Source organism: Antechinus flavipes, chromosome 4, assembly GCF_016432865.1.
Source record: "Antechinus flavipes isolate AdamAnt ecotype Samford, QLD, Australia chromosome 4, AdamAnt_v2, whole genome shotgun sequence".
In the NCBI taxonomy this organism is placed as follows: domain Eukaryota; kingdom Metazoa; phylum Chordata; class Mammalia; order Dasyuromorphia; family Dasyuridae; genus Antechinus; species Antechinus flavipes.
In genome coordinates, this window is record NC_067401.1 from 443,082,260 (window position 1) to 443,109,300 (window position 27,041).

At 38.6% G+C, this 27,041-nt stretch overlaps 1 protein-coding gene across 4 annotated transcripts in view; it reads right to left on the reverse strand.

Annotated features, from left to right (window-relative positions):
• Positions 1-27,041, reverse strand: part of TTLL7 (tubulin tyrosine ligase like 7) — a 354,831-nt gene that overhangs the window by 246,006 nt on the left and 81,784 nt on the right. For all 4 annotated transcript variants that reach the window (XR_007953864.1, XM_051999183.1, XM_051999182.1 and 1 more), the window contains exons 6-10: positions 23,605-23,763; positions 21,875-22,091; positions 16,788-16,952; positions 13,075-13,233; positions 996-1,090 (exon numbers count right to left, since the gene is read on the reverse strand). Coding sequence is in view for 3 of the 4 variants with exons in the window: in XM_051999183.1 (XP_051855143.1) it covers positions 996-1,090; positions 13,075-13,233; positions 16,788-16,952; positions 21,875-22,091; positions 23,605-23,763 (795 nt within the window). In the remaining variant the exon portion in view is untranslated. The remainder of the gene's footprint in view (positions 1-995; positions 1,091-13,074; positions 13,234-16,787; positions 16,953-21,874; positions 22,092-23,604; positions 23,764-27,041) is intronic.

Genomic DNA, 27,041 nt, shown 5'->3' on the forward strand with positions numbered 1-27,041 from the left:
AGTGTATGAGAACAAATTTGAACTCAGGTCCTCCTGACTTCAGGGCTGGTGCTCTATCCACTGCGCCATTTAGTTGCTCCTAAAACAATTTCTTTTTAATCATTCTGTTCTTTGCTATTTCCTTCATTTTATTTTAACTCACATATTTCAGTTTGGTCTTGCTTGGTAAGACAAAATAGAAAGTTTTCCCAAATAAAATAAGTCTTATATTTGTCTCCTTTAAAGAACGATCCCTTTCCAGCTTCAGACACTTAAAAAATCCCTCGTATAACCAAGGAGTTGGCTTTGATAGTAGCTTTGCAGAGATCAACAATAAGGCACTGGCTCAGGAGTATCTGTAGTTAGTTGTTCTGGTATATAAATGTGAGAGTCTATTAGATGGATCACAGGATCTCTGAACCACACAAGACTTTCTAAGTGAGTCACTGGATTCAAATTCACACCTAATATACAAATCTCTTATAGCTATTCAGTTTTCAGTTTAAACATCTCTAGGGATGGGAAGCACATTAGATCTATGATATCTAAATGTCAGATATTGCCTCTTGATCCTACTGAACTTCTCACTGGTGCTAATTCTGCCCATTTAATTTACACAGAATATTTCCTCTTCTACAAGCTAGTCCTTCAAATATTGAGGTAGCAAGCTCTTATTAGCCTCAAGTCTCTTCATACCTCTATGTTTTATATAAGCAAGAAAATTATTTTTTACAATCCCCACTCTTTCCCCTCCTCTCTCTATAGTTTTCTGTGTGAATACAATCAGTCATTAAACAACATTCACTGAAACTGTTAGCAAAATAGCATAAAGACACAATGGGGAGTTAAGTTTGGTATTGAGATGGAGTAGACAGTTTTTTACATCTACTGATAGATCTGAGAATTTAGGAAAGAAGAGATCAATTCCAGCTGAAATTAAATTGAAAATATGGCCTTTTGTGCCAAATGTAGAGAAAAAGAAATAAAAGTTTTGGAAGGAAAGAATTATTTTTTACCTGATGTTGAGTAGCTTCAGGGCATTAAGCAACACTCCTTTTTTTACATCATAATCTATTTTCTGATCAGTTCCAAAGCTGGGGGCTCGATTAATCTAAAAATGATAAAAGAGGAAGAAGTGATCAGTTAAGAGTGTTAATAAATATAAGCATGCACTGCTTAACAATGAACTGGTTCCATGAAAACACTTGACATTGAAACATAGTTACTTCCAAAGGAACACAGTTTAAAATGTAATGATATCAGAGAATAGGAGTTTCATGACACATTGTTAAGAGTTTAGTTATAATGCACGGAACCTTTAATGAAAGTGGCTACAACTACAAATCTAGGACAGTAAAAATTCCTAGAGGACTGAGATATGGAAAGGCTCTTATAAGATTACTTAGTCTAACTCATTTTCCTAAAAGAGGAAACTTGGGGATGGGAGAGGGAGGAATTAAAAGATCTATCCAAAGTTATACAACTTCCAAGTAACAGAAACAGAATCCAAACACATTTTCTGAATATAAATCCAATGATTTTTCCCAACACACTATTATTTATTGCACATAGAGGAAATCTCTTTTCTTTGCTCTTCTGCTAGCTTGATGCTGTTCAAAATTCTTACACTTCACTAGTTCACTTTTCCCTTAAGTACCCAATACTTTCTCCAATTTCCTGAAGGTCTTGGAAAACATAAATTGGATTTTTTGCAATTTGGCGCCATCTGGTGGTAATAAATGGATAAGACATAATAATCTGTATAAGAATTTTTTTAAGTGCATAAAGGGAAATTAAAAATGGCTTTTTCCATTTTGCTTTTCAATATAATTTCTTAAGTTATGGGATTTGAATCTGATAGATAACTTCTTTTAAAGATCTCAAACCCAGCTCTCTAATTTTTACATATGAGATACATAAGGGTCATATAACCTAAGTCAGTTATCCCAATCAATCAGAATGTTAGAGCTAGGATGTCTGTTAACATCCAGTTTGAGACATGCAATATAAGCTACTAGAGATGCAAGACAAATAATTCAGGACAGAGATTATGGGCAGATAAGTAAATCATCAGCACCGAGATGATCATGTGAGCCAACAAGTATTAATGGTAGCCTTAAGGAGTTCAGTCATGTAAAGGAGCAGAGCCAGGACAGCTAGAGAAGATGGGTGTTTTTGAAAATAAGCACACGGGGAAGGAAGAAATTGAACATAACTGGGAGTACAGGCTACCCTGGAGGATAAGACCAGAAGGAATGAGACCACTCGTGCAGATGAAGGGTTCACCTTGGCAAGAAGGACCACCCATTTATACAAAATAGAAGCCAAAGTTCTAATAAGTTAAGATCTAGTGACAAGGAGAAGAGAGAGTTTTTTTGTGAAAGGAATTCATTTTTCAGTAAATTCTCCACTAAGACGACTTAGGGAGTGGGGTGGAAGAAATGTGAGCCATGGGAGGTATAAGGAGGAATGAAATGGTTTTGGAAACATGATATGAGACAGTGAGTTAATTAGGGAAGTATGAAAGGACTGCCTCGCAGCAGTGAGGATCCAGTTGAGATTACATTACATAAATTTCTTCTCGACCCAGTTGGCACAGTTCTGTGTTGTTTCTCCAGTATGTGAACAGGAGCTTAGCTGGTAGGAGGATTCCAAGGACAAGACCAAAGGTAGGATAAAATGCCTAGGAACTTAAGAGAAAGGGACAGGGAAGAATAGGAGTCAAACTGGGGAGGAGAGAGTGTAGCCAGCACGAGGGGGACGGCCTGGAAAAGAACCAAAAGGTCACTGGCAGGGTCACTGATATTTAGGTGACCCTCGAAGGCTGACAGCATTTGACAGCACTTTGAGGGCATGAGCCATTCCATCTTCCTCTCTACCCCCTCTATCCCAAGTCAGACACTTAATAAACGTTTCATCAATATCTGCTGAGCTGAACTGAATCCTCAAACTCCTGAGGCAAAAATGGAACTCAGGTCTTCTTGTTCCCAGGATCAGTGATTCTCCCACTCCATCACCTGCTGCTCCCAAGTTGATAACATTTTCCAAACAAATCTTACACACAAAATTTCAACCATCAATGGGAGAAAGGGAGATTCCCCAATTTTAAGCAACTTGATCAGTGTCAGATGGCAAACGATGGAGAAAAAAACTCTAATCTCCCCTTCTTCCCTCTCACTGGGTGATACTTCTGTGCCAGGGCTGGACTCAGGCTTCATGACATGGAGGCAGTCACAGTTCCACAGGTGTTTTTTTATGTTTTATATTTTAAAGGTAGATAAAAATTCTATTATCCATCTGGGATCTTAACGTAATATCAATATATCAGTTTAATGGGGAGGAGGGAAGAGAAAGCTTTGAAATGGCACCATCTAGTTATTAAGCCAGGCCATGTCTATTTAAGTGGTTCATTTACCCTGTACCAAAAGGGAATATCCTTCTGAAAACAGTGCTGTGCCTTGAAGTGTGTCCCTCCTGCTGCCTCATCATCTCACAGCACTGGAATTTCTTTCCTTTTTTAAAGAAATCTTTTCCTCAATTTGAAATACTAAGTAAGGGAAAATCACAAATGGCTAGTGAGTGAAAAGTATTTTCTCTGGGAAAAGCATCAACAGCATGCTAATAGCATCACAGAAGCATCTCTGGGCTTCTGGGGGTCACTAAACTTTCCCACAAAGACAGGCAAGGAAGGATGGCCTGAATAGAAATAAGAAAAATTACACTGTGGACTTACAGGATGTTGCTGCCCCAAACTGCTTTGTCCTAAGAGAATTTCAGAAAGGGGAAGGAGCCTAGGATTGCATCTAGGCTATCCCCTAAGAGTTACCAGACCTGCCCACCACCATCCCTCCTGCCAGTGGCCCAGATGAGACTCAGTAGCCAGGCTTTTCACAGGACTCTAATCCCTGCAGAACATTACACTCAGGGTGGAACAGTAAGACAGTCAGTACTTGGAGATGAGAGACTTGAATTCAAATCCTGCTTTTGCCAATATATGCCCTTAGGTCACTTCAATCCTTCTGAGATATATTTTCCTCATTTGTAAAATCAGCGGTGTGTATTACGTGAGCTTTTCGGTCTATTCAAGCTTTCAATCTACAATCTAGTGATCCCATGTATGTACGCAGACTGCATCCTTACAGTGAAACATCTGAAAGGAAAAAAAAATTGTGTACATACAGGGTGTCCTCAAACTGCACTAGGATTTGGGGGACATCCTGGCTGTCTTCATGTATTGCAGAGATTGGAAAAATACCTGATCCTGGATACAGGTGTATGCTCAGGCTCTGTACAAGCCAGATCTAGATGGGGCTGTAGGAAGAAAAGTATGGTCAATACTGGGACTTTTTATAAAGAATGGTTTAAAGTTTACAAAGTTTATATATTACAAAATAAGTTTGCCACATGTCATCTCCTTTAATCCTGACAATCATCCTATGAGGGAGCTACTAGAGCTATTATGACTTATGGTTTGGTTTGATTTAGAGGGTTTTTTTGGATTGGACCAGTAATCTCACTGGTACAGGTGACTCGCAATGAGATTACTGCCTCTACCAATGTAAAACTAGTTCTGGCCAGAGTTGCCTTGAAGAAGGGACAGAAGGGGGGACATCCTGTAAGTAGACTAAGTGACTGATCCAGGGTCACATAGCCAGTATGTGTCTGAGGCAGGTATTGAACACATGGGCTCTTGACTCCCAATTCAGCCCTCTACTTACTACTAACCCAAGAACTAACATACCACTAGTTCATTAGTTTTATTAGTTAACTCGGTCCAGTTTGAAATGTCAGTGGAGAAGCAATGAGCTCTGAGAATTGGGAGGCATAAAGTGCTGGGTAGACCCAGAATTTTATGGAAAATGGTCTACAAAAGAAAAGGTAGGAATATGAAATGAAACTACCTTACTGTATAATTTTGTCTAAGTGGATGTTGGTGGTGAGAGTAGGAGGGGAATGAGCAGGTTCAGTATATGTGTGTGGGGAGGAGGTGTACCTTTGTTCATGTATATGTATATGTGTGTTTGTGCATGTATTTGGATTGTGTATAATTCAACAATTTGGAGCATAAAGAGAAATTTGCTGAACCTCAATAATGGGACTCGAGTCTCCTGGAACCAGGAATGGAGAAAGCCATGAGGGTGGGAGAAATTAACAGCTTGAGGAGTTAGTCTTTAAAATTATTATGCTTTGGCTTCCTGTAGTATAACTGCCAAGGCAAGCCCAATAGATTACTCCTAGCAACCAAAGGGAGAGACTAAGGAGAAGCTTCCTTTGTTTTCATATTATCTTGGAGGTCCAGAAATAAGACAATCAGAAAAAGTAGAGTAAGAAGGAAATGTGGTGGTCTTCTAATCCAACCTGCCACCACCTAAAATAGTCTCTTCTATCACATCGACAGGTTCGTTCATCTAGCCTCTCCAAACGAATATTCAGAGTAATGGAGAGTTCAGTGCCTCCCAAGCTAGCTGGTTCCATTGTGAAGTGGTGATAATCTTTAGAAAAGTTCATTTTTTTTTGGCCTGGCTATGGTTTTTGAGGGTGACCAATATTTATCTTTTATCTGTCTGTTCTAGTTATTTATACATCTGTAGCAAGAGAAGACTCAACAGGGAAGGTACCGGGCCAGTCTAATTTCTTCCCAACATGCTGAAGACAAGCAGACATCATATGTCTTCTCACATTTGGAATCCATTCGCCTGTTACCAGTTAGCCTGGGTAAAATGCTCAACAAACCTTAGAACGCCATATTGATGCTAGCATTCACCTTCCCTATCATGACCTTGGACAGGCGACCTCCCTCTCAGGACCTCTGGTTTTTCACTGTCAAACATGGATGGTCAGACCAGATGGTCTCCAATGTCTCTTAGCAGGCCAAGTCTATGATCCCTTGATCCTCCCATCATTCCTCATGTGACATGGCTCTCTGCCCCTCTGCCCTCCCCCTTTGCCAGCACCCTTCTAGGACACCCAGAAAGGCAAGGTCTGGCAGTCACTTCAACTTATCCATTCCACTCTGCAGGGGCCAGTGTCGGAGCAGCCTGGACTCAAAGGAACCTACCCCAGCCTTGCCACCACACCTGATGCTTCACCCCCCCATCTGCTGACCACCAGAGCAGCCCCTTCATTAACAGACACCAAATCACCAGCTTTCAGTCTTCAAGTTCGAGCCTTTTTTAAGTTCATAACTTCTCAGCTCTCTTCACACACACACACACAGTGGGTAAACTGACCATTAAGAGTTAAATGGTAAAGACTGTGCTCTGGTAATTTTAGGCTCTGTATAAATAGAGTTTATCAGGACTGAATGGAATGGGGAATATGGATCCTCTTTTGGATGTTAATATACTAGGAGGAGAATCAACTTACACACAGACGGAAAAAACTGGTTCAGAGTGCCCAGTTACACTTGGGCTTCCAAAATTATTCCTAGAGAAAGGAGCAAGCCAATTTTATTCTGATCCCTAATAGCTCCTAGTTTTCTTCCCTTGACTTTTAAAGGAGTTTTTAACTTTTTCTATCCCACAAAGCAAATGCAGAAAAAGTTTTATTACAATATTTGGCCCAACATTCAAGGAGGTATTTTGAAAAGCCCCATAATTCATTTGATCAGTAAGAAATGGGAGCTAACAGGAGAATAGCCCTCTCCCTTTGCTCCCCTCCCCTTAGTAAGTCTGGCTAGGATTTTCAGAAAAATTTCTGTCCTTTCATATTCAACTTCTAGCACTTTTACTTGGATGCAAACTCTAGTTCTTATGATAGGATTAGTTGTTTTATAAGCAAACAGCTTTCTGCAGCCTTTGCCTTGATCCAAAGTTTGCTAATGTCTGCTTTAAATTGAGACAGTGATAAATTGGAAGAAATAGGAGGCACAGACATTTAATTCACCAAACACACGACTTTAATAAAGAAATGGTAAAAACTGTGCTGTCGGCCCATTCAGACAGAACAAATCTCTTGGACCCAAGATGCTAAGACAGAAAACAAATAAAAATAATGAGAACTTTCTTAGCACTTAGGATCATAGATCTGGGACTGGAAAAGTGTATCCCATCCTCCCATGTTACAGATGAGTATAATGAGGCCCCAAGAGGTGAAGTGTTTTGTCTACAGTCACAAAGAGAGAGAGTGACCGAGGCAGAAAGGGGTTCAGTTTGACTTAGAATCCAAGACCCTCTTGGCAACCTGTCTGTCTCCCAAAATAATCAGCTTAATACAGCAGCAGATGCTTGATCATGGTTTCCTGATTAATTTCCATCAGTGCAGAACAGAACCAAGCTAAAGATGGCTCTGGTACAGGTCAGTCAATAAGCAGTCCAGCAAGCTAGTGCAGCATCCTTCTGCACATTTCTCCTTCTCCAGGTTTCCTTCAACCTTCCCCCCACCATCATGTCAAAGGCACCCAAAAATCCCCCCCAGCCGGACACATGTTCAGGGTCTGCACCCTCCAAGGACCAATGCACAAAAGTGAATGGACATGTGGAAAGGTACCAGCAACTGCCCCAGCCCACCATCTCCCAGCCAAAAAGCTCCCCAAGCTGACCCAAGCCAAAACACCAGAAAGGGAGTCCATGTTCCTGCAAGGAAAGGCTGGGGAACAAGCCCAAAGCACAGAGGGCATGGCCCCCAGGCCCGGCAGAGAGCTTCTAAGCTTCTCTTCACTCTTTACTTGCCCAACACCAAAGGACCCTGAGCCGAGGGGAGGAAAAACAGTTTTTCAAATTGAATTTTTGCTTCTTCCCTTCATTGATTCCTAAACTGGTAAAACTGGAGGGGGACCTATGATCCTCAGATTTCAACAGCTTGAAGCCCCATTTGTAACCAAATATAAATCATTTCAATAGGGCCTTGCAACTGTCAACTGAATAAATCATACTGTTCCATGCAGTATATCTGGGGAAGAAGGTCATCTCAACTTCACTACTCCTTCCATATCTAAAGTAATCAAAGTGATTAAAAAACACTCCACGGATGCAAAATATTGCCTATATTTCCACTTTTCCAATATTTACTTTGGAGCAGGGGGATTTGAGAAGATAGGAAAAGGAATATGCATTTTCCCTCGGCTTCAAAATTTCCAGAAAATGTTTATTTCCCGTATAATTAACATTAACTGTTTTCTTCCACTTGGTGGCGCCAAAGGTCTTTCTATATGACGATCAGAATTTGCTTAAAAAACCACTTTCATGCAGTTTTCTCACAGATACAAGAAATGTTTATTTAGCCAGAACTATTAGCTGTTGTTGGATATATTTTTATGGTTATTATAATTAATCACTGCCGAAGAACGAGTGAATAGAAAATGGAGGTACTTTTTCTCTCCTATCTTTCCAAACTCTTGTTTCCATGAATCTTCATGGGGGCTAATGTTTTTGTTTTTATTTTTCAGGATTTCAATGCTAAAGAGACTTTAAAAGGTTCAGTTAATTTTCAGTTATATTGCAAATAGGGAGGAATATGTGGAAGCTGCATTTAAAAAAAAAAAACAGTCTGAATCACTGGTTTCTCGAGAGCTTTCTCCTGGGGCTTGTGGGGAAGCAGCTCCCAGCTCCCCAGTCCCCTTTCAGGGCCCCAGTCCCCAGCCGGCCTCCCTCCCTCCCTCGCCCACCTCTCTTATGTCAGAGATGGAGAGGACAGCTAAGCTGGCCAGGGCAGGGGAGGGAAGAGCAGGGACAGGTGTGCGCAGGAGGGGCCCATGGAAAAGGTGAAACTGGAGAATGTCAAGCAGGGGCAGAAGGGGCAGACTTAAGGTGTCTGTCGCACGCTAGACAGGGGCCCCACAGGTGGCAGAAAGGGCAAGTCCCCAAAGCCTCGTTTCGGGAACCAGAGAAGGGGGGAGAGATTAGGAGTCCCGAGGAATCAAGTGCTTCTGCTAAAGAAAGCCGGGGAGGGGGAGGGGGCTGGCTGGCAGAGGAGGGCGGGCAGAGCTCCCACTGAGGAGAGCAGCACCAAAAAAAAAAAAAAAAAAAAAAAGAAAGAAAGAAAGAAAGAAAGAAAAAAAAAAAAGAAAAAAGAAAAAAAGAAAACCCAATGTTTTAAAGCTGGAAGTGGGCTTGAAGATGATCAACCTGATCTGCTGCTCCTTTTAAATCCTGAATTGGGAGGAGGGGGCGCCACTGGCAAGCTATGGAGGCTCTATGGAGAGCTGGCTGAGGTAGAATTCAACCCCAAGTACTCCAAATGCAGGGGTCTTTCCATTATCCATGACCCTTCAGACATATAAATCCATCCTGGCATCTCGTGTTCTCATTCCTTCACCCATCTGACCACAAGCTGGAATTGTATGCAGTCTAAAACTATAAACTGGGGATAGGGTGGGAGACGCTTGTCATGGGGGGTGGGGGGGATGGTAACAAATGCTATTATTTCTATATCACTACCAAAAAAGGGATGTGGCTAATTATATGCTAACTGCTGATTATCCTTTTCTCCCTGGCTCAATCCAGATGGCTTCTCCACTATTTGTCCAGTCCCACTATTTGTACCCCAGATCCCAACCGATGTAATTCCAAATCATTCCCTCTTTTGCATTCAGTCTATTGTCCCCTATGACTATTATCTCCTTCCCAACTGCCTAAAAAAGCCAGATCTCCTCCAGCCCAAGAGAAAAAGATTCTTGACCCTTCTTCCTATTTACACCGCCCCACCCCGCCCCCAGCTACAGCCTATAGTTCACCTCCCATTCATGTCCCTTGCTATCTAACCTCTGACCCCACCACCTACCCTAGCACCTAGCTCTATGCCTAGTATATAGAAGGTACTTAATAAATGTTAATGATTGTTAAATGATTGTCACCTCTTTTCCCTATCCTTCACCTGCCAGATCTAATCAGTTGCCAAGTCTTGTTACTTCTTCCACAATATCTCTTGCATTTGTTCCCATTTCCTATTCCCATGGCTGCCACCACCACCTTTATCCCACACTTCATAATCTCTTGCCTGGTATACTAGTATAAATTCCTAATTGCCCTCTTAGTTTATCTTTCCTTTCAAATGTCCAACTAATCTTTCCAAAATATAGAACAGGGAGTCATGCACTCCCCTGTACCAAAGTCTGCAGCAGCATCCCATTGCATCAAAGATCAAATCTGAGCTCCTCTGTTCAGCATTAAAAGCCCTTTCGAATTTAGCTCTGATCTGCTTTTTTCAACTTATTTTATGAAAGAACAGAAGTGATAATCTTTCGAGCATCTTTTTTTACCTTCTTTATTTTTATTGCCTTGTGTTCCCCTTAACATGGCTAATATGGAAATATTTTACATGACTTCATCTTCCCATTGGGTGGGGAACAGAGGATAAGAGAAAGAATTCTGAACTGAAAATTTTTTAATAAAAACAAAAATTTATTTTGGGACTCATCACTTCCTTTCACATATCACAAAAGTGGCTGTTGCCTGCAACTTATGCCCTCTTACAAGTTATATCCAAATACCTGGACAGCCCTTTCCTACCTTTTTTAACAACTCCTCTAAAAATAATAGATTTGTTCATGACTCAGCTGAAATACCACCTCCTTCAGGTAGTCTATCATGAGCCTTGAAAATGCTCATGCCCTCACATCTCCTCAAAAAAGTATATATTTTAAGCTATATCTTAAATATCTAATATTTTTGAGACCTGAGGCTATTTTTTTTGTTTGTTCAAGCTTGTGTGTGTTCTCTCTCTTTCTCTCTCTCTCTCTCTCTCCCACCTTTCAATCAACACTAAATACAGAGTTGAATTTTAATAAATGCAAACAAATTCAATCCTGTGCAGTATACTGCACAGGAAAACTTGTGCAAAACAAACATTTCAGCAAAACAGCAGCAGCAACAAAAAAGCCTAACATTTTGGGATTTGGACTCTTTGCTTTGCCATTTTTCTTAATCCAGTGAATGATACTATGTCAAATCCTTATATCTAGAACAAGCACTGACATAACTTATATTCTATTTGGAATGTGCTGCCTTTTTTCCCCCTTCCTTTCCAATCCTGAATAAGCAATAAAAGGCAGCTGTCCTGGGGAAAGAAGATGATCAAACATATTTGTGCTGTCCATCTGCCTTCGGTAAACAGTCACTAATGAATGCATTATTGTGACGGAGAACTGCTCCCTTAATCTCCAGTTGTGGATCTCCAACTGCTGGATTACTGCAGTAGCTGCCTCTTAACTAGCGCGTCTTGTCTTTGGTCCCCCCTGCCAATCTATCCAGATACCAACTGCTCGATAAAGCTCCCTCAGTGCTGCTTTCATTACCTCATTTCCCTGCTCCAAAAATCTTGCGCTAGCTTACTGGAAAAATGTCAAGTCACTGGACAATTGACCCCACAACTCTTCTCACAGGACTTTCCCAAGTGAATGTTCAACTGCTGCCCTCCAATGATGGCTATCACTCCTTCGGTGCTTCTGTTTAAGGTTTCCCAGCTTACCACATACACACAAATACACATAAACACAGTCTAGCACGGAGTTTTGTACAAGTGCTTGCTGAACTGAACTAAATTGTAGTGATGACTAGCATCAATCAGTTGCCCACTCAGGAAGTTAGTTAACTAACAACAAGACTCATTTTGCTTGGTGTCAATGGTCAGCATCAACATCATCCTTTTCTCATTCACAGGCAGTTAGATTTAAGACTTTGATCAAGCAACACAGACTAGCTATAGCTGCTGCTGTGAGCAATTTGTCAGCAAAACTGGTAAACATAAGTTCCCTTTCACTGTGAATTTCAGCCCTCAAAACCCAAGCTTCTGGTGACAAAAAGGCAATTTCTTTTCTACTGGTCTTTTACCAACTAAGACGATTTCCACAAAGCAGAAGGATCTGATCAAAAACCTCTCCCCTGTCTTGGTACAACTTGAAATTTCACCATCAGGAAATCAATTCCTTTAGGCTCTTTTTTTTCCCCAAGTCGATGATTCTTTTCTAAAATGTAAACATTCCTGACGGTAATAATGCCAAAAAGATCACTTAATCTGAGACAGTGACTTATTAGCTTCTTTGTTCTAAAAGAAGAATCTGGATGCTGGGCTTGGGAGTGAGGAAAGGATGAGGTGGGGGGACAAGCTTAGTTGAGAGCCATGTCTGCATGTGTATATATTTATAAATGCAGAAGCTCCCTATGTCATGGGTTGTCTGTGAACCAGGCACCAGAGTGGATAAATCAGTCTACCACTTATGCTGACAAGAAGCAAATTAAAGTTGTCTCGCTTTGAGTTTTGTTTTCTGATACTGACAATCAGATATTCCCCCAAAATGATACCCAAGGCAGCTGTCCAATAAGGAAGCTGAAATTATCTTTCTTCTTTCCTCTTCTCTCCCTTCAACAGTTCTCTTCCATTCTATCTCCAAATAATAAAAATGATTGATAAAGCATTCCGGTGTTCAAGGGCTTACCACCCTAGAGGCAGCATGGTCTGGTAGAAAGGAGCAATTATCTGGTGAAAATGGGCTGTATGGACTAAGACAGATAAATGAGAAAAACCTACAAGAAAACACTTTGAATTCAAAAGTCCTATTCCAATATAAAGTATTCTCGGTCTTATTTAACCTTCTAACTTTTCCTTTCAGTCTCTTTACCTTGCCAAAAGTCCCCCCCCCAAAAAAAAAAAAAAACATTACTTTTTTTTTTCTTTATAAGCAAACTTTCTACTTAAATTATCTAGATAATTACCTTCATTTTTTTCCTTTCTTCTATCTTTTCAATCCCACCTCGTTTCCTACACTGTGAAATGAAAATCTTCCCCCTGTGATACTACACTACCCTGATTGTCAATTAGCTTTGCATTGTCTAGAATGAAGAAATATGCAATGCTGCAGAAAGGAAAGGGCAGACTCATATGTACTGAGAAGTTCCAAACCCTCCCTCATATTAGCATGATATTCAATGTCTGGTGTGAACTCTGGAGAAGTCTTGCCCACTGCCTCGTGAATAAAACCCAGCTCCCATGCAGAGCTTTCTATAGCTATTTCCAATTCAAATGGTCTGCCGAGCCTAACTAGGAAGAGCACTCAGCTGTGAAAGGGTGCTATTAACACTGTATGAAGAGAGACATTTTAAAACGCAAGGTATATTGAGCATATTGAGCATTTCTCATTCTTTATAAAGAATACATTACCTCCAGAAGCCACGGCTTCAGTTTTCTGTCCAACAAAATATCAAATCCCAGGACTTCAAAGCAGACACTTTCACTTCCTGGGGGTTGTCCAGGTCTACACATGCGATATGCATGCAAGACATGTGGTTCTGCTACAATCAGAGTTTTTACCACCAATTCCTAGATAAAATGTGATAAAACAGATGAAAAATGAACACTATATTGTATCTGATTTCTATTTTGCATAAAGTAAAGAGTTAATGAACACTGTTTTTATTAGCTACAAGCTAAAGGCAAAAGCAGGGCTTCAGACTGACATTCTCCCCCAGAGACTTTCAAAAAAATACAACAACAAAAAGGCCAGTGGAAGGCACCTGAGGGTCTTTATTCACATTAAGATTGGAAAAAAGCTGTTAAATGGAAAGGGCTTGAAGGACATAAACTGAAAAGAAGCTAGCTTTCGGGATTTTCTACAAAAGAAAACCAATTTTAGACCGAGTTATTAGAATTTGTTTTTTAAAGGATCAATTTTACCAAGCAGGGACTAGCTAAAGCAGGGATTCTTAACCTGGGGTCTAGGAACTTTTGTTTTCCTTTCTATTTAAATAACTATTTCAATGCAGTTTTGTCTTATTTTCCTTTGCCAAACTACAGATTGCATTTCTGTATTTTTCACAATTGTGAGAAGGGATGAAGGGGCTTCCTCAGGCTCCTGCCCAAGAGAACCAGGACACAAAGACATCTGCAGAAGCCCTCAGCTAGAGGGCAAGACCAGGAGATCAGTCGGGGCATTGGTCCTATTTTTTGCTCTCTGCATGTTGTCTCTAGCAATACTAATCTGTTTTACTGAATAGCCAAGTTTGTGGAATATTTATTCCATTGAGGTTGTTTTTGTTTTTCATTTTCTGTGGAAAGCTTTCCTTGAGCACTCTATTTTCTATACCTAGTTGAATACATTTGTTTATCTCCCCCTGCCAGGGAGCATAAACACCATCCCAAAACAGAATTAAAAAGGAAGGCACAAGCAGTTAAGCCTTCCCAATTTCTGCAGAAAGCCGACTCCTCAGACACAGACCTGGGCGAGACTAGAAGAAATACAACAGTGGAGTTTTCAGACAATTTGGTTAGAAATGACAAGACCACATGGTAACACCAGAAAAGGTCAAGTAGAAACAAACAGTCTGATTCTATGTATCTTCCAGTATATTACTGCAGCAATGGTCCTAGAATGACTAACAATTGATACCACACAACAGAGAGAAGAGACTACTGATTTCATTCAACTAGCTATCCATGTCTCTCTTGGGAACAACACAGTCCTATTTCCAGCTTTTTGAGTTATGGGTAAACTTATTTCAAGGTTTTAAAATAGATTAGGCCATCTTTGAGCCACTGATGTACCACTAAATGCAATTTCATTGTCATTTAGTATGTATTCTGCCAATCAAAATTAATCAAATTTCCCAGCAAGCACATCTATGAAAGGGCACAAAAGGTAAGGGGGGGGGGGAAACAAACCCTAGTGTGATCTGGTACATTTTACTCCTTATTTACAAGGCTATTATTGATATGTGGAAATATATAAAATTGAAGATAATAGGAGACATTTTCATATAGGCTTTATGTATTATGTTTCAAATTTGAGATCTCAAACTTTTGTCATGGGAAGATTTAAATGTTAGGTAAGTTTTTTTTTTTTTAAAGGATTCAATCAGAACATTTTTGAATGATTACCATCATTGTTACTAACTGCCTGAATTTAAATAAATTTATTAATTTTTCTTTCAGCCAAAAGAGTTACATTGTTCTGTTTTTATTGGAGTTATTTATGACTTTCTTCAGAGAAGAAAGGGTATATTTGAGAAATAAGTCTTTCCAAAGTAAAAAACTGAATAACACTTTGTGATCTGATATTTTAAGACAAATTTTAGTTCCAAACTAATATCTTATCTTTTTAATATACTACCCTAGGGTTGACCTTTAAAATTGTTTTTGAAAAGTTTACAGTAAAATATCTATAACAAAAAATAAATGTTCGATTACTATGAAAATGTAAACAGTAAATTTGTAATAAAATAGTCTATGAAATAACATTTCTAAGATTAGGATTTTCCATATACATTTTATAGATTTGTAAATAAGTGGTTTTTTTAACTATATTTTCAGATACTCAGAAATATATCAGTGTCTATCAGACCAAGTCTTTCAATCTCAACATTCTCTACATTATAACTTTAAAAGAATATTCTCATTAGAACTACACTTTTGGCTAAAACAGACAAGTAGAATGCATTATTACTCATTTTTCTGGTCAACAATTCTATATTATTTAACCTTTTTCCAATTAAATTCTCCAACTTATATAGAAGAAATGTCATCCAAAGCCATCATCTCTTGGATAGGATATAACCACTTTTTTTTTTTTTTTTTTTACATCTAGTTCCATTTTAAATACCCTTCAGTGAGACCTCCTTGTGGCTACTCTCTCTCAGTCTCTGTCTCTCTCTCTCTCTCTAAGAGCAAAGTCTGTTTGGAAGTGAGAACTATGGAGGAAAAACAGCTTAATCTGATAAGGATAGGTACCCCTGTCAAATCTTAGAGAAAATTAAGATTTTTGATGATAATTTTTGATTAGGATATATTGCTAAGTCCCAGTCACCTATTCATTAAGCCACAACAAGCCTAGTGGGTTATGGGTGTCATGATTACTGTCCATCAATATCAGCTGATGTTCAAAATGTCCCTTTTCAAATTAAATCAAATGTACTCCTGTTGGTCCTCTGTTCTCAATCTAATGATGCCTCCTCAGATTTAGACTTGGAAGGAGCTTTACAGATCACCTAATGTTAATCTCTCATTTTAAAGATGAGGAAACCGACTCCCAGAAAGTATAAGTGACTTGTCTAAGGTTACAGTCAAAAGAGCCGAGATTTGAGCCCACATCCTAGAAAATAGACTCCAGTGCTCACGCCACTGACATGCTAGGATTATCCAAACCTTTCAGCATAACATGGATGTTTAAAAAATAACTACAACAATTAGCCTCGGTAACAATAGAGTAAAGACCTTATTTCAATTCAACAAACAAACATTTATCATCCTGCCAAGCTCAAATCCAGTTTGGATATGTTTAGTCTCTACTCAGGATGGAAGCCATCAATTTAACAAACCATTAGGTTGAGACAAATGTCAATGCAGGCACAATCTACAAATTTGCTGATCTTTGATGGTCATTACCCATGACATATATTTTTATTACCTCCTATCCTCCCAAAAGGAGAGCTTCTAAATCAAATTACACAGTCTCTGTGTCACTGTGAATCTTCAATAAGCATGCTTCCTAGACTTTGAGGACAGTTTTAATCCCCTTAGTAAGCTTAATAATATGATTATTAGCCTTGTCTCATATAGGTTTGCCATTCTGCTATAACTTGTTCTACTCTCTTCCAAATCCTACTAAAATGACTTCACTACTAAGTATCTGTATACTTATACACTGGCACAAACCAATATCTTGAAGTAAAAGTTTAATTTAATCTAAGAGTTACCCTAGTTATGAATTACTTGTTAAACTCATGCTGGTGGCAAGCAATGACAAATCTTACTGTGTGATTTTGATCTAATTAATTGGGCCTGAAAAACACTGCATTAAGGAGACTTCTGGGTTTTATATAATGTACTGTTTTGAAAGCAGAGAATTATCAACTAGTAACATGCAAATGGTATCATCTTACTGAAATATCACTCCAAAACTTAGCAACATCATGTTTATTTGTTTGTAGGAATTCGGTAAACCATTTGATAGACCGTTTGCTGCCTTTATCTTCAGTTTCATCCCGTTCAAAGCGCTCATTATGTTTGTTCACAGAGTAGTTTGTCAGATGCATATAGAGCTGGCTCTGTAACACATGAAAATCAAAGTGGTCACATCATCCACAGAACCTTGTCCTGTTGTGCTTTCCAGCAAAACCCCCCACCTTCCCCCAAAATAAGATGTATCCAAAGAGATGGAATTAATTCATTTAAAAGTTTGCATCAGCCTCGATGACAAACAAGTAGCTATTTATCTAATTTATAAGATAAGTAGATGGGCTCACATGCTCTGCAGAAAGCAGCCACTTTCCTGTGGTACCAATTACTTGGATTGTCAAGAGTTGTGTTTTCAACTATTAAAAAAAGACATGCACAGAACTCTGAGTACAAATGATGGCCCAAGTTAATGTTTCTATACCAGGAAAACATTTTAAGGGTGGTGATGTTCCCAATACTGCTGGGTTGGTGGATTTCTTTTTGGTGGTGGGGGAGGCATTTGCTTGTTCCCTTTTGCCAAGTGTGACATTATGAAATACACACACTCGTTCTGTCTTCACCATGGTTTCTTTTGTGAAAGGTATTATTTTTGTGGTCTCTTTCCCAAGAAATGGGAATTGAATTAGGGCTGCAGTAATGGTCTCATGAAAACAACAGAGGCTGAAAGGCAGGCTGTCTGAGCTCCACTGTGGGCTCTCCCACTGTTCAGCCAGGCTAGGCCAGTTGATCACTTGTAATCAAGGATAGGTACATGAAGTACTGATGGCACCGGAAGGAAAGATACTGTAATAACTCAGAGGTGTTCACATAGCAGATCAGCACAAAGACATTTTTTAAAACTTTCTGGTTTTTACAACTAGGACTTGGGATATTATGTCAACTATTTCAAATCCTCACTATTAGCTGGTCATATGATAAATCAATATTTATATGAAGTTTCAAGGACAAAATATGTATTGAAAATATATTTTCCTGGCACAGTTTGAGGTGCCACAGGGTTGAAAAAAGGCTAAACCCTTATTCCTATCCATGAGGAGTTTTTAATCTGATTGTGCAAACAAGACACATACCCAACCAGAAACTGATTAGAAGGACAGCAACTTCTAATGGAACCCTTGCAGCAAGCTGGATTAGATCACATCACCTTTGGCTCTGAATGCTAAGGTACCTCCCAGAGAAGTGTGAACCATGCTCCCTAAACCTGTCTATTCTGGTCTTTTCCTCCCCAACAGTCTCAAATAAAGATGCCTCTACTCCTCCATCCCAGTAGGAACCCTTTCCTGTGCCTTGGAGCCCATCATTTCTTACTCTCAGAGGAAGGTTGTTTTCTTCTAGTCCCTTCCTCATCCTAGGAGCTCACTATATTCTTTGCACCATGTTATATGCACAATCTTCTTTCAAAAGGGAGGGAAAAGGGGAATCATCAACTTTCACTTGACTCTGCTCCTCTTTCCAGTTAAACATATATTATTTCCCTCTCTCCTTCCCTTTACTTCCAAAATTCTCCAATGATTATTCAAATCAATTCAGGTCAAAAGACTTTCGGGGCCTATTATGTGGAGTCAATCTAGAAGGGCCAATAGGCAATATATAAAGAATACAAAATTTAAAATGAAACTGAATCTCAAAAAGTTTATATTCCATGTATATCCTCACCTGCCTCTAATTCCTCATAATTTGATTCTTCCCTACCACAATCCTCAAACTGTACGCTCAGAGATTACCAAAGACCTCCTCCTTTCTACACAAAGGAATTTTCCTCAATCTTCATTCCTCTTGATTTCTCACCATCATTTGACAGTCTCACAAGAGACTGTCTTCTCTTAGCTTCCCTGATAATTCTTAAAATTAAATCTTAATTGGCATAAATCTTATTTCTTTCCCTTCTACCACATACACAGAAAAAAAAAATTCTTATAACAAATACATATAGGTGAATAAAACCAATTCTTTCACTGGCCATATCCAAAAAATGTCTTGCACTATTTGCTTCTCATCTTAACTCCTTGCTTATTCTTTGTCTATGGTTAACTTTTTTTTCTCCCAACTATGGACTGACATCCAAGCCCTAGGCTTTCTCATAGAATCACAATTCTAGCACTAACAGGGAACTTGGAAATAATCCAATTCAAACCCCTCATCCTACAGATAATCAAACCAAGGCTGAGAGAATCCCCAGTTCACCCAGCAAAGTGAAGAGGAATGACCAGCAGGCAGTTAGTCACAGAATTTTATCACAAGAACCAGCTAAGAGAACAATCAACAAGAACAAGAGAGAAGCAAGTAATCTCACTTCTAGCAAGTATGGAGGGCATGAAAAGTCTGCAACAACCTGCAAAGAGCTGACTGTTCTATGATCAAGTAACTGCTATGCAATTACAAAGTTCTAGCTAGATTCCCCCCTAAAAGGACATTAAACCACTGGCAGAACACCGCTTTTCCCTTCAGGTTCTTACAAAACATGAAGTGTTACCTGAAAGAATGAAAAAAGTCCTTCAAGATAAAAACAATGAAAAAGGATCTTAAAGGGCAGAGGGGCACCCCTTCCTGTGTCAGCAGGTTAGAAGATAAATGAATATGAGACTCATAAGGATAATCACTAAGCCCCTTGAAGCCGAGTAATAAATTCAAAAGTGTTGATCCCTTTCTTTATTTGAAGTTCTACATTTCTAATTCCCCATGGACTGGACATTTCCATCTGGATTTCCCACTGGCATCACAAACTATTCATATCCATTACATTCCATTAATCCATATAATCTATAATTCATTAATTCCCTACTTCTCTGAATGTGCCAACATTATCCTAATCATCCAATCTTGAAAGCTTCTCCTGTTATAATCCACCTCATACACAGCCCTAACCACTAACCCTAGGTCCTCCAACTCAGAGAAAGTTAGTTTGTCTCTGGAATACCACAAGCTGCCCTTCCATTTCTATGGCCAAGGGCTTTTTCAACCTCTCTCCTGGACTAGTGCAGTAATCTCATAATCAATGTTCCCATCAAGACCCTCCCTAATAAACTTCATCCTACATATTCATCGCAGAGCCATGTTCCTAACAAATAACTACAATAATTTCATCCCATGATCAAAAACTTAAAATGGCTTTGCCATCGTTAACCATATAAGGTGTCCAGGTTCAAGCAAAATACAGCCTTCAAAATGCCTTCATATTTCCCCATTTTTATACCTTTGCACTTGCTGCTGCCTGATCCCAGGAGGCTGTCCTCCAGTGATCTCTATCTCACAAAATTTTATTCTTCCTTCAAGATTGCCACTTCTACATCCATGGATTTTTCTGTATTCCCACCAGAAATAAAGTGACTTCCCTGCTCTGAATTTTTCTAATCCCTTTTTTGTGTCTTTTTAATGTAACATCCTACTTCCTGTGATAGTTATTTGGGGAAATGCCTTAAGTCTCTTGTTCAACTGTAAACTCCCAAAGGGCAAGAAGCTCATCTTTATATCTTCTACAGGAACTGACATGGTGACTTTGCCCTTAGTAAGTAGTTAATAAATAACTGGTGAAAAAATAATTGTCTGTTTTCTTTGCCAATGAAGTGATGACTGTATCAAAAATTGGAATATCAATACAATCTCTGAAAGGCAATGAGGCATAGTAGAAAAAGTATTATTTTGTATTCAAGAAAGCTGAATCCCTGCTCTCAATTACCTTTATGAGGAGGTTTTAAAAAACTAAAACTGCCTCAAGAAGGGGGGGGAGAAATGTGATCTCCTTAACCAATCAGAATTATTTGGCAGAAAAGCCAACACAAGTTTAGGATATAAACATTTGCAAAACTTTTGAATAAGAATGGTAGAAGGTTATGAGCAGTTTCACATCATAAGACAAAGAAGCAATGGTGGAAAAATCAGTTTTAAAAAAGCTTGGCTAGAGACACAATTAAGTAAAAAATAATCCCAAGTACATTTAAGGATAAAAAAATTGAAGGACTACAATCAAGAAATGAAAAGTGGGAAAGAGGCAATTCGTTTTATAACAAACTCTTTTCATCATCTAGGAAAACTAGGGCCCCACATTATCACCTTGTTATAATCCTTCCAGAGGTCATGGAAATGACTGTGAAGAAAAGAAAGAACAAAAAGCTCCTCCATCACCAGTCAGCTGGTGGCCATGAGTGACAGCTGGCCATGAGTCCTAGAGTTACTATTAACACCTAAGACTCAAAGAATGTAAATGTAGCTCATGGTTTTGTTTGGCTGAGGTCAAAAAGACCCAAGTTCAAAACTGCCCTCTGACACTCATTAGTTATGGGACCCTAGGGCAGGTCACTTAACCATGTATGCCTCAGTTTCCTCATCTATAAAATGAACTGAAAAAGTAAATGGCAAACCACTCTAGTAACTTTGCCCCCCAAAACTCCAACTCTAAATGGGGTCATGAATACTTGGAAATGACAGAACAACAAAATCACAGTCAAATGGCTAAAAAGTGAGAGAGATGAGATTCTGAACCCAGTTCCTACTGGTTCATTCTCCAACCCTCTATCCACCAGCGCAGGATGCCTCACAAAAGAGGAATCATGCTTATAATTATTATCACAATTAATTTTGGAAAAGACTCTCTTTTCCCTTTCTCTCACTCTTCCCCCTTCTCCCTTTCAGTTCCCCCTCCCCTCTCTCTCCCTTCCCCTCCCCTTCCTCCACCCTCTCCTCCTCTCCCTTTTTCTCTTTCTGCCACAGAGACAATGAAAAAGATCATCAGATCTTGTCTTCTACATCATCACTGAAAGACTTACTATATGTGCTTCCAGGATAAGCAATATCTTACTGTTGGCAACTTGTATAAGGGTTAGTAAAAGTTCCAATATATAATCATAATGAGATAAAGTATCACTTGAAAGAATTTTTTACATATATGCTTTTTGTCTCAGACCAAAATTGCTTTAAGTACAATCGAAAATGTATCTCCACTTTATCTCCACTTAAGCACACATAGCATTATGTTTTGTTTTTAAGGATATATATTCACCCTAGCACCACTTACCAAATTTGTGTCATTAGGTGGACTATACTTCTCTGTCCCCATTCTCACAAGCCCATCATGATATAAAAATATTTTTAATGGATCACAGGATGTTATCAGAATATAAATTCGTAAATCAAACTTGTAGCCTTCCATAAGAAAAGGCTTATCAATGTATTCCTGGACAATTAAGTGGTCCTGAGCAAGCAGCTTTTCAGCATTTCTTACCAAAGAGATCCTGGATTTGAAAAAGAAAAAAAAAAAGATAACATGAAATGAGGCACAAATAAATGGTCAGACATGTTCAAAAGAGAAGGGTCCTATAACTGTAAAGCACTAGAAGGTTATTTTCCTCCATGATTCCTTGCTAAGGTTCTCTTGAAAAATGATTTGAAAAAAATCACTGCATATTCTCAAAGGAAAGAAAAGGCTTAATATAGTAATTCTGCATTATTGAAATAAACGCCTTTTCCTTATCATGTGAATCAAGGACATTTCAGAGCATTTCAATTTGTTAGAATTGAGTATATTTCCTCTGGTACTGGCAAAAGGAGGAGTCAATTCTGCTCAGTCAATGGAATTAAAACTTCAACTGACATTGCACATCTCTAAGAACATGACTGAGCAAATAAATGTCCATTTTCTTAAAATTAATAATGGTGATATTGTCACGGACTCAACATTTATTTGCTATCGTTAAGTACCTCGTATTAAAAGCCTTAGATTATTCTGTAAACAAATCAAAGAAGCGACCATGAACCCCCGGATATGTGACAGCTACATTATGAATTATCTCTTTTCATAGCATTATGAACAGATAAGCTAAACATTCTCTTTCAAAGTCCTAAACACTTCAAGGTCTTATCATGGGGTGGAAGTGACGTTACTCTACCTAGAAGGCTAGGTCAGGTTGGTGTCTGGAAGGGTTTGAAATTCATCCCTGCAGAGGAGATGGACCCAGCTAAGCTAAGTGCAGAAAGACTTGCATCCCCTGAAGGCCAGCAATGAGGCAACAAACTGGGGGGCAGGGAAGAATCTACAACTAGCAAAACCATGTAAGTGACAATCTCCTTTCTAAAGGAAGTAGCCATATTTGCCACAGATGTTTAGAAATATTGATTTAATGTTAAAAATTATAAAAAGAATAGAATTTAAAAAGCCTTATTTTAAATGTATATGTGTTCTTTGCAAATAAGATATGAGTTAAAAGTTCTTTTCAAAATAATTAACAAGAATATTTAAAGTTTAAACTACATTCTGAGTTCTCAAATCACTTTTCTGCTCCTGGAGACTTGAACATGTTTTTCCCATGTTTTTCTAAGATCCCATGATGATGAGAAAGAGGAACTATTCTTAACAAACAAGACCACATTTCCCTTTCTAAATTTCATAATCCTGACTATTATGGATTTCATAATCCTGACTACTGTTTACCTGATCTAGAACATCAAAGATCAAATTATGGAAACTGAGGGTATTTTTGTTGTTTTTAATTTATAGAAAAATTTTCAGAAGGCAATTCTTTCTCTAGCATAGAACTCCCATTTGAATTGTTTACTTTTTTAATTGACATACAAAAGAATATTGGAATATGATGGAAAACATGGCCATTAAACCTTCATATCAGTAGTTTAAAAGATTTGCACCCCTCCATCCAGCCACAAATGTGAACAATTTGCTACTTAGAGATTTTTTTTCCCCAAATGCATTTTATGCGTACCAGTTCAATATCAAGGCTCAAGCTGACCTACCCATGACCCATTGCGCCATTTGCTGGTTTAACAATAAATGTTTTTTGTTTCCGTTTTTTCTTCAATTCTTTTACATAATTCTGGAACTGAGTATATTCCGATGGGAAGATCCATGTTCGGGGAATAAAAGTATATTCCTGAGGATTACACTTGATCATTCTGTGAATAAAAGAATAACATTTTAAAAGTTTTTTCAAACCTTTGGAAAAAAGTTTTCTGCCTCTGGGATTGTTACTGCACTCAACACAAATAGAAAAGAGAAAAAAATGCTGTGAGGAGGATGCTAAAAGTCACAAGAGGCCTGGATTTGATTCCAGGCTCAGCCATGTGTACCTAGAGAAATCCTTTATTATCTCCGAGTCTTGATTTCTTTATATGAAAATAGGAATCACAGGATCATAAGATTACAGACTTTAAACTAAAAGGGGCTTCAGAGATCCACCTGGATCTAGAGATTGAGAAACATGAAGCAAAAAGAAGATACCAAAGGACTTGCATAAGAATTCAGAAACTTATTCAGGTCCAAAATTGGATTTGAACCCAGGCATTGATAATTTACATCAGTGGTCCTCAAACTTTGGTTCTCAATATCTTTATCCTATTTAAAATGATTGAGGATCTGTCCAAAGAGTTTTTGTTTATGTGGTTTATAGTTATAGATTATTGATCACATTAAAAATAAAAACTAATTATGAATTTGTAGACTCTCTGAAAGGATTTCAGAGATTCCCAGGATGCTCTGCTCCAGACTTTGAGAACCACTGATTCACATAATAGTGATGTTAGGTGAGAGTTTGATGATCTCTAAACACTTTAAAAATGTGAGCTATTGTTATGGCAATACAAGAACAGCACTGAACTTGGAATCAGGAACAAATTGGTTTGGAATATTGTTCTAAATATCCAGGATGATAGGAGAAAGTCATTAGTCACTTTGAGCTTCGGTTTCCCATCTATGAAATGGGGATAACATTACTTGTAATACCTACCTTCTAGCATTACATATGTTGATTCTTTATAGTAAAGTAATTTGCAAACTCTGCAAACTTTGTAAAGTAAAATCAGCAATCCATGTTGATGACTTTCCAATCTATTCCAGCCCTGATTTCTCTAAGAAGCTCATCACGAATTTCCTATTAGATGTCTCCTATTAGATATGTCCTGTAGATATTCTCAACTCAGCTTGTCCAAAGCAGAGCTCATTTTCTTTCTCAACAAATCATCTTCCCAATTTCCCAAAGACTTTTAGGGCATCCCTTCTTCCCAGTTAACAAGACTTTTACACTCTCACTTGGACCCAATTTATTAACTCACAACAGTTCTTATCCATATCCCCTTCTATCTACTGCATATTCAGAACCTCAAGATCCCCTCATGATTGAGCTCCCTACTTTAAGCCTCTTCCCATTCTAATCCATCTTCCTCAGAGCTTCAATAGAGGTTTTCCCCAAAGTCTGCATCTAATCACCTTATCCTTTCCAAGCTCCAGTGGCTCCTTGTGACTTCCACCATCCCTTGAAGCCTTTCCCATTCTGTCCCCTTGTTCCCTTTTCAGCCTTCTCACCACATGTACCCTCCATTTACACTACAATTCTACCTTAGTGGCCAACTCATTGTTCCTCACTCATAACTCTCCCTTCTCTGCCTTCTCAATACTTTTTATGGGCCTGGGTGTACTCCCTCCTCACCTCTGTCTCTTAGATTCAGTCCCAGTTCACCTCCCCTCCCCTATTTTTTATTTTCTCGTGTGTGTGTGTGTGTGTGTGTGTGTGTGTGTGTGTAGATATGTTTATTTTGTCAAACATTTCCCAATTATATTTCACTCTGATTGGGACAGCACTCTAGAATTGTGCAGACCGCTGATGTTTGACATCTCTGTTGGCTAAACCACATGGCCCCCTTTCAATAAAATGATTGTGGAAGAATGCTGTTGATTAATAATATTATCAAACACACACAGCACACAGTAAATACTTACTAAATATTTGTGGACTTGAAATGTTTTCATCCAAAGATAATGAATCATATTATAATTAAGTATCCTTTTTTGAGAAAAGGAAGAAACTAAAAGCCAAGAATAATAAGGTATACTGTGAGTGAGGAAATACATGTGGGGATTAAAAGGAGGAGGACACAAATCATTGTCCCTTGAATGAATCCTATTTCCTTTCCTCCCTGGGGACTTGAGGTATCTTCACATTGTTTCACATGGTTCTTTGAGAGAACTTCACCAGAGTTCTGCTTCCACTAATTGCCAACCACAGGTTTCTGACTCAGAACATAGCCAAGGAGCTCTCAAATTCAGTAAAATAGACTGATCCCGACAATTCTTCTGACAATTATATAAAAATCACCTGATGCCATCACAGACATATCAACTATTATGTTTCTTTCTATTCATAAAACATTGTTAATGAATCATCACATATTTCACAAGATATAGAGACTATGAAATCAGATTAGACTAAAGATAAAATTAAGTCAGTATATTTTAAAATTCATGATGTCCCATTTTGAATGGTACAGTATCAACTTTAAAAATGCCAAGTCCAATATAAAATAAAAATGTACACCAAAAAAGAAATCAGAGCTGAAATCTATTTAGGTAATCTGGCAAGAATCATCCTCAGAAAATATTCAAGGAAAGTTTGTGGGCTGGTCTCTAAAAAAGACTTGAGAATTTCAGAATCAGACGTGTAGGGGGGGGAGTTTGGTAGTGTCAGTGGTTGTTTTTCCCCTCGTCCCACCCAGATTTAGGAGGTGACCTTAAACAAGTAATTTGGTTGCCTCTATTTATGTAATACAGGGTCACTATTTGTTCATCTAATATAGAATCATTCTATCTTCAAAGAGAATTCCATGGAGTCGTGTTGAATGAGAGACTGGCTAGGATTTAAATGTTCGATATTCCTGGGTGAATAGGAGGAGCTTTAAATATGAAAATATTTCACACCCTGGCTTCTAAATGAAAAAATACATTTACAGAGATACAAATTAAAGATCTAAGGGGATACTAATATTTTACACACAAAATACATAGCCTCGTTTTATAATATGAGGAATATGATGGATTCTAGAATTAAGTTAACATTTAAAAATTAATTCAGAGAAAATGTAGCAGTTTTATAGCACAACTCTAAGAAGAAATCTTGGCTTGAGATGTAAGTCTAGCCTAAAGCTATTATTATGACATTTCTAGTCTTTGACTCTCTGTAGAATAGAAGCTAGACTCTATGTGGGCTCCAAGCCAAAGAAGGGCTTCAAATATCAAACCCATTCTTTCCTTCTCCAAAGCCCCCATGCAGGGTGCCTGGAAGCCTGGCTGGACAAGCCTCAAGTATCACCTCGATGCAGATGACTCTCAAACCGTTATTTCTAGCACTGACCTCTCCCCCTGCCCCACATGGCATGAAGGGCCTCCAGCTTATGCCATGTGA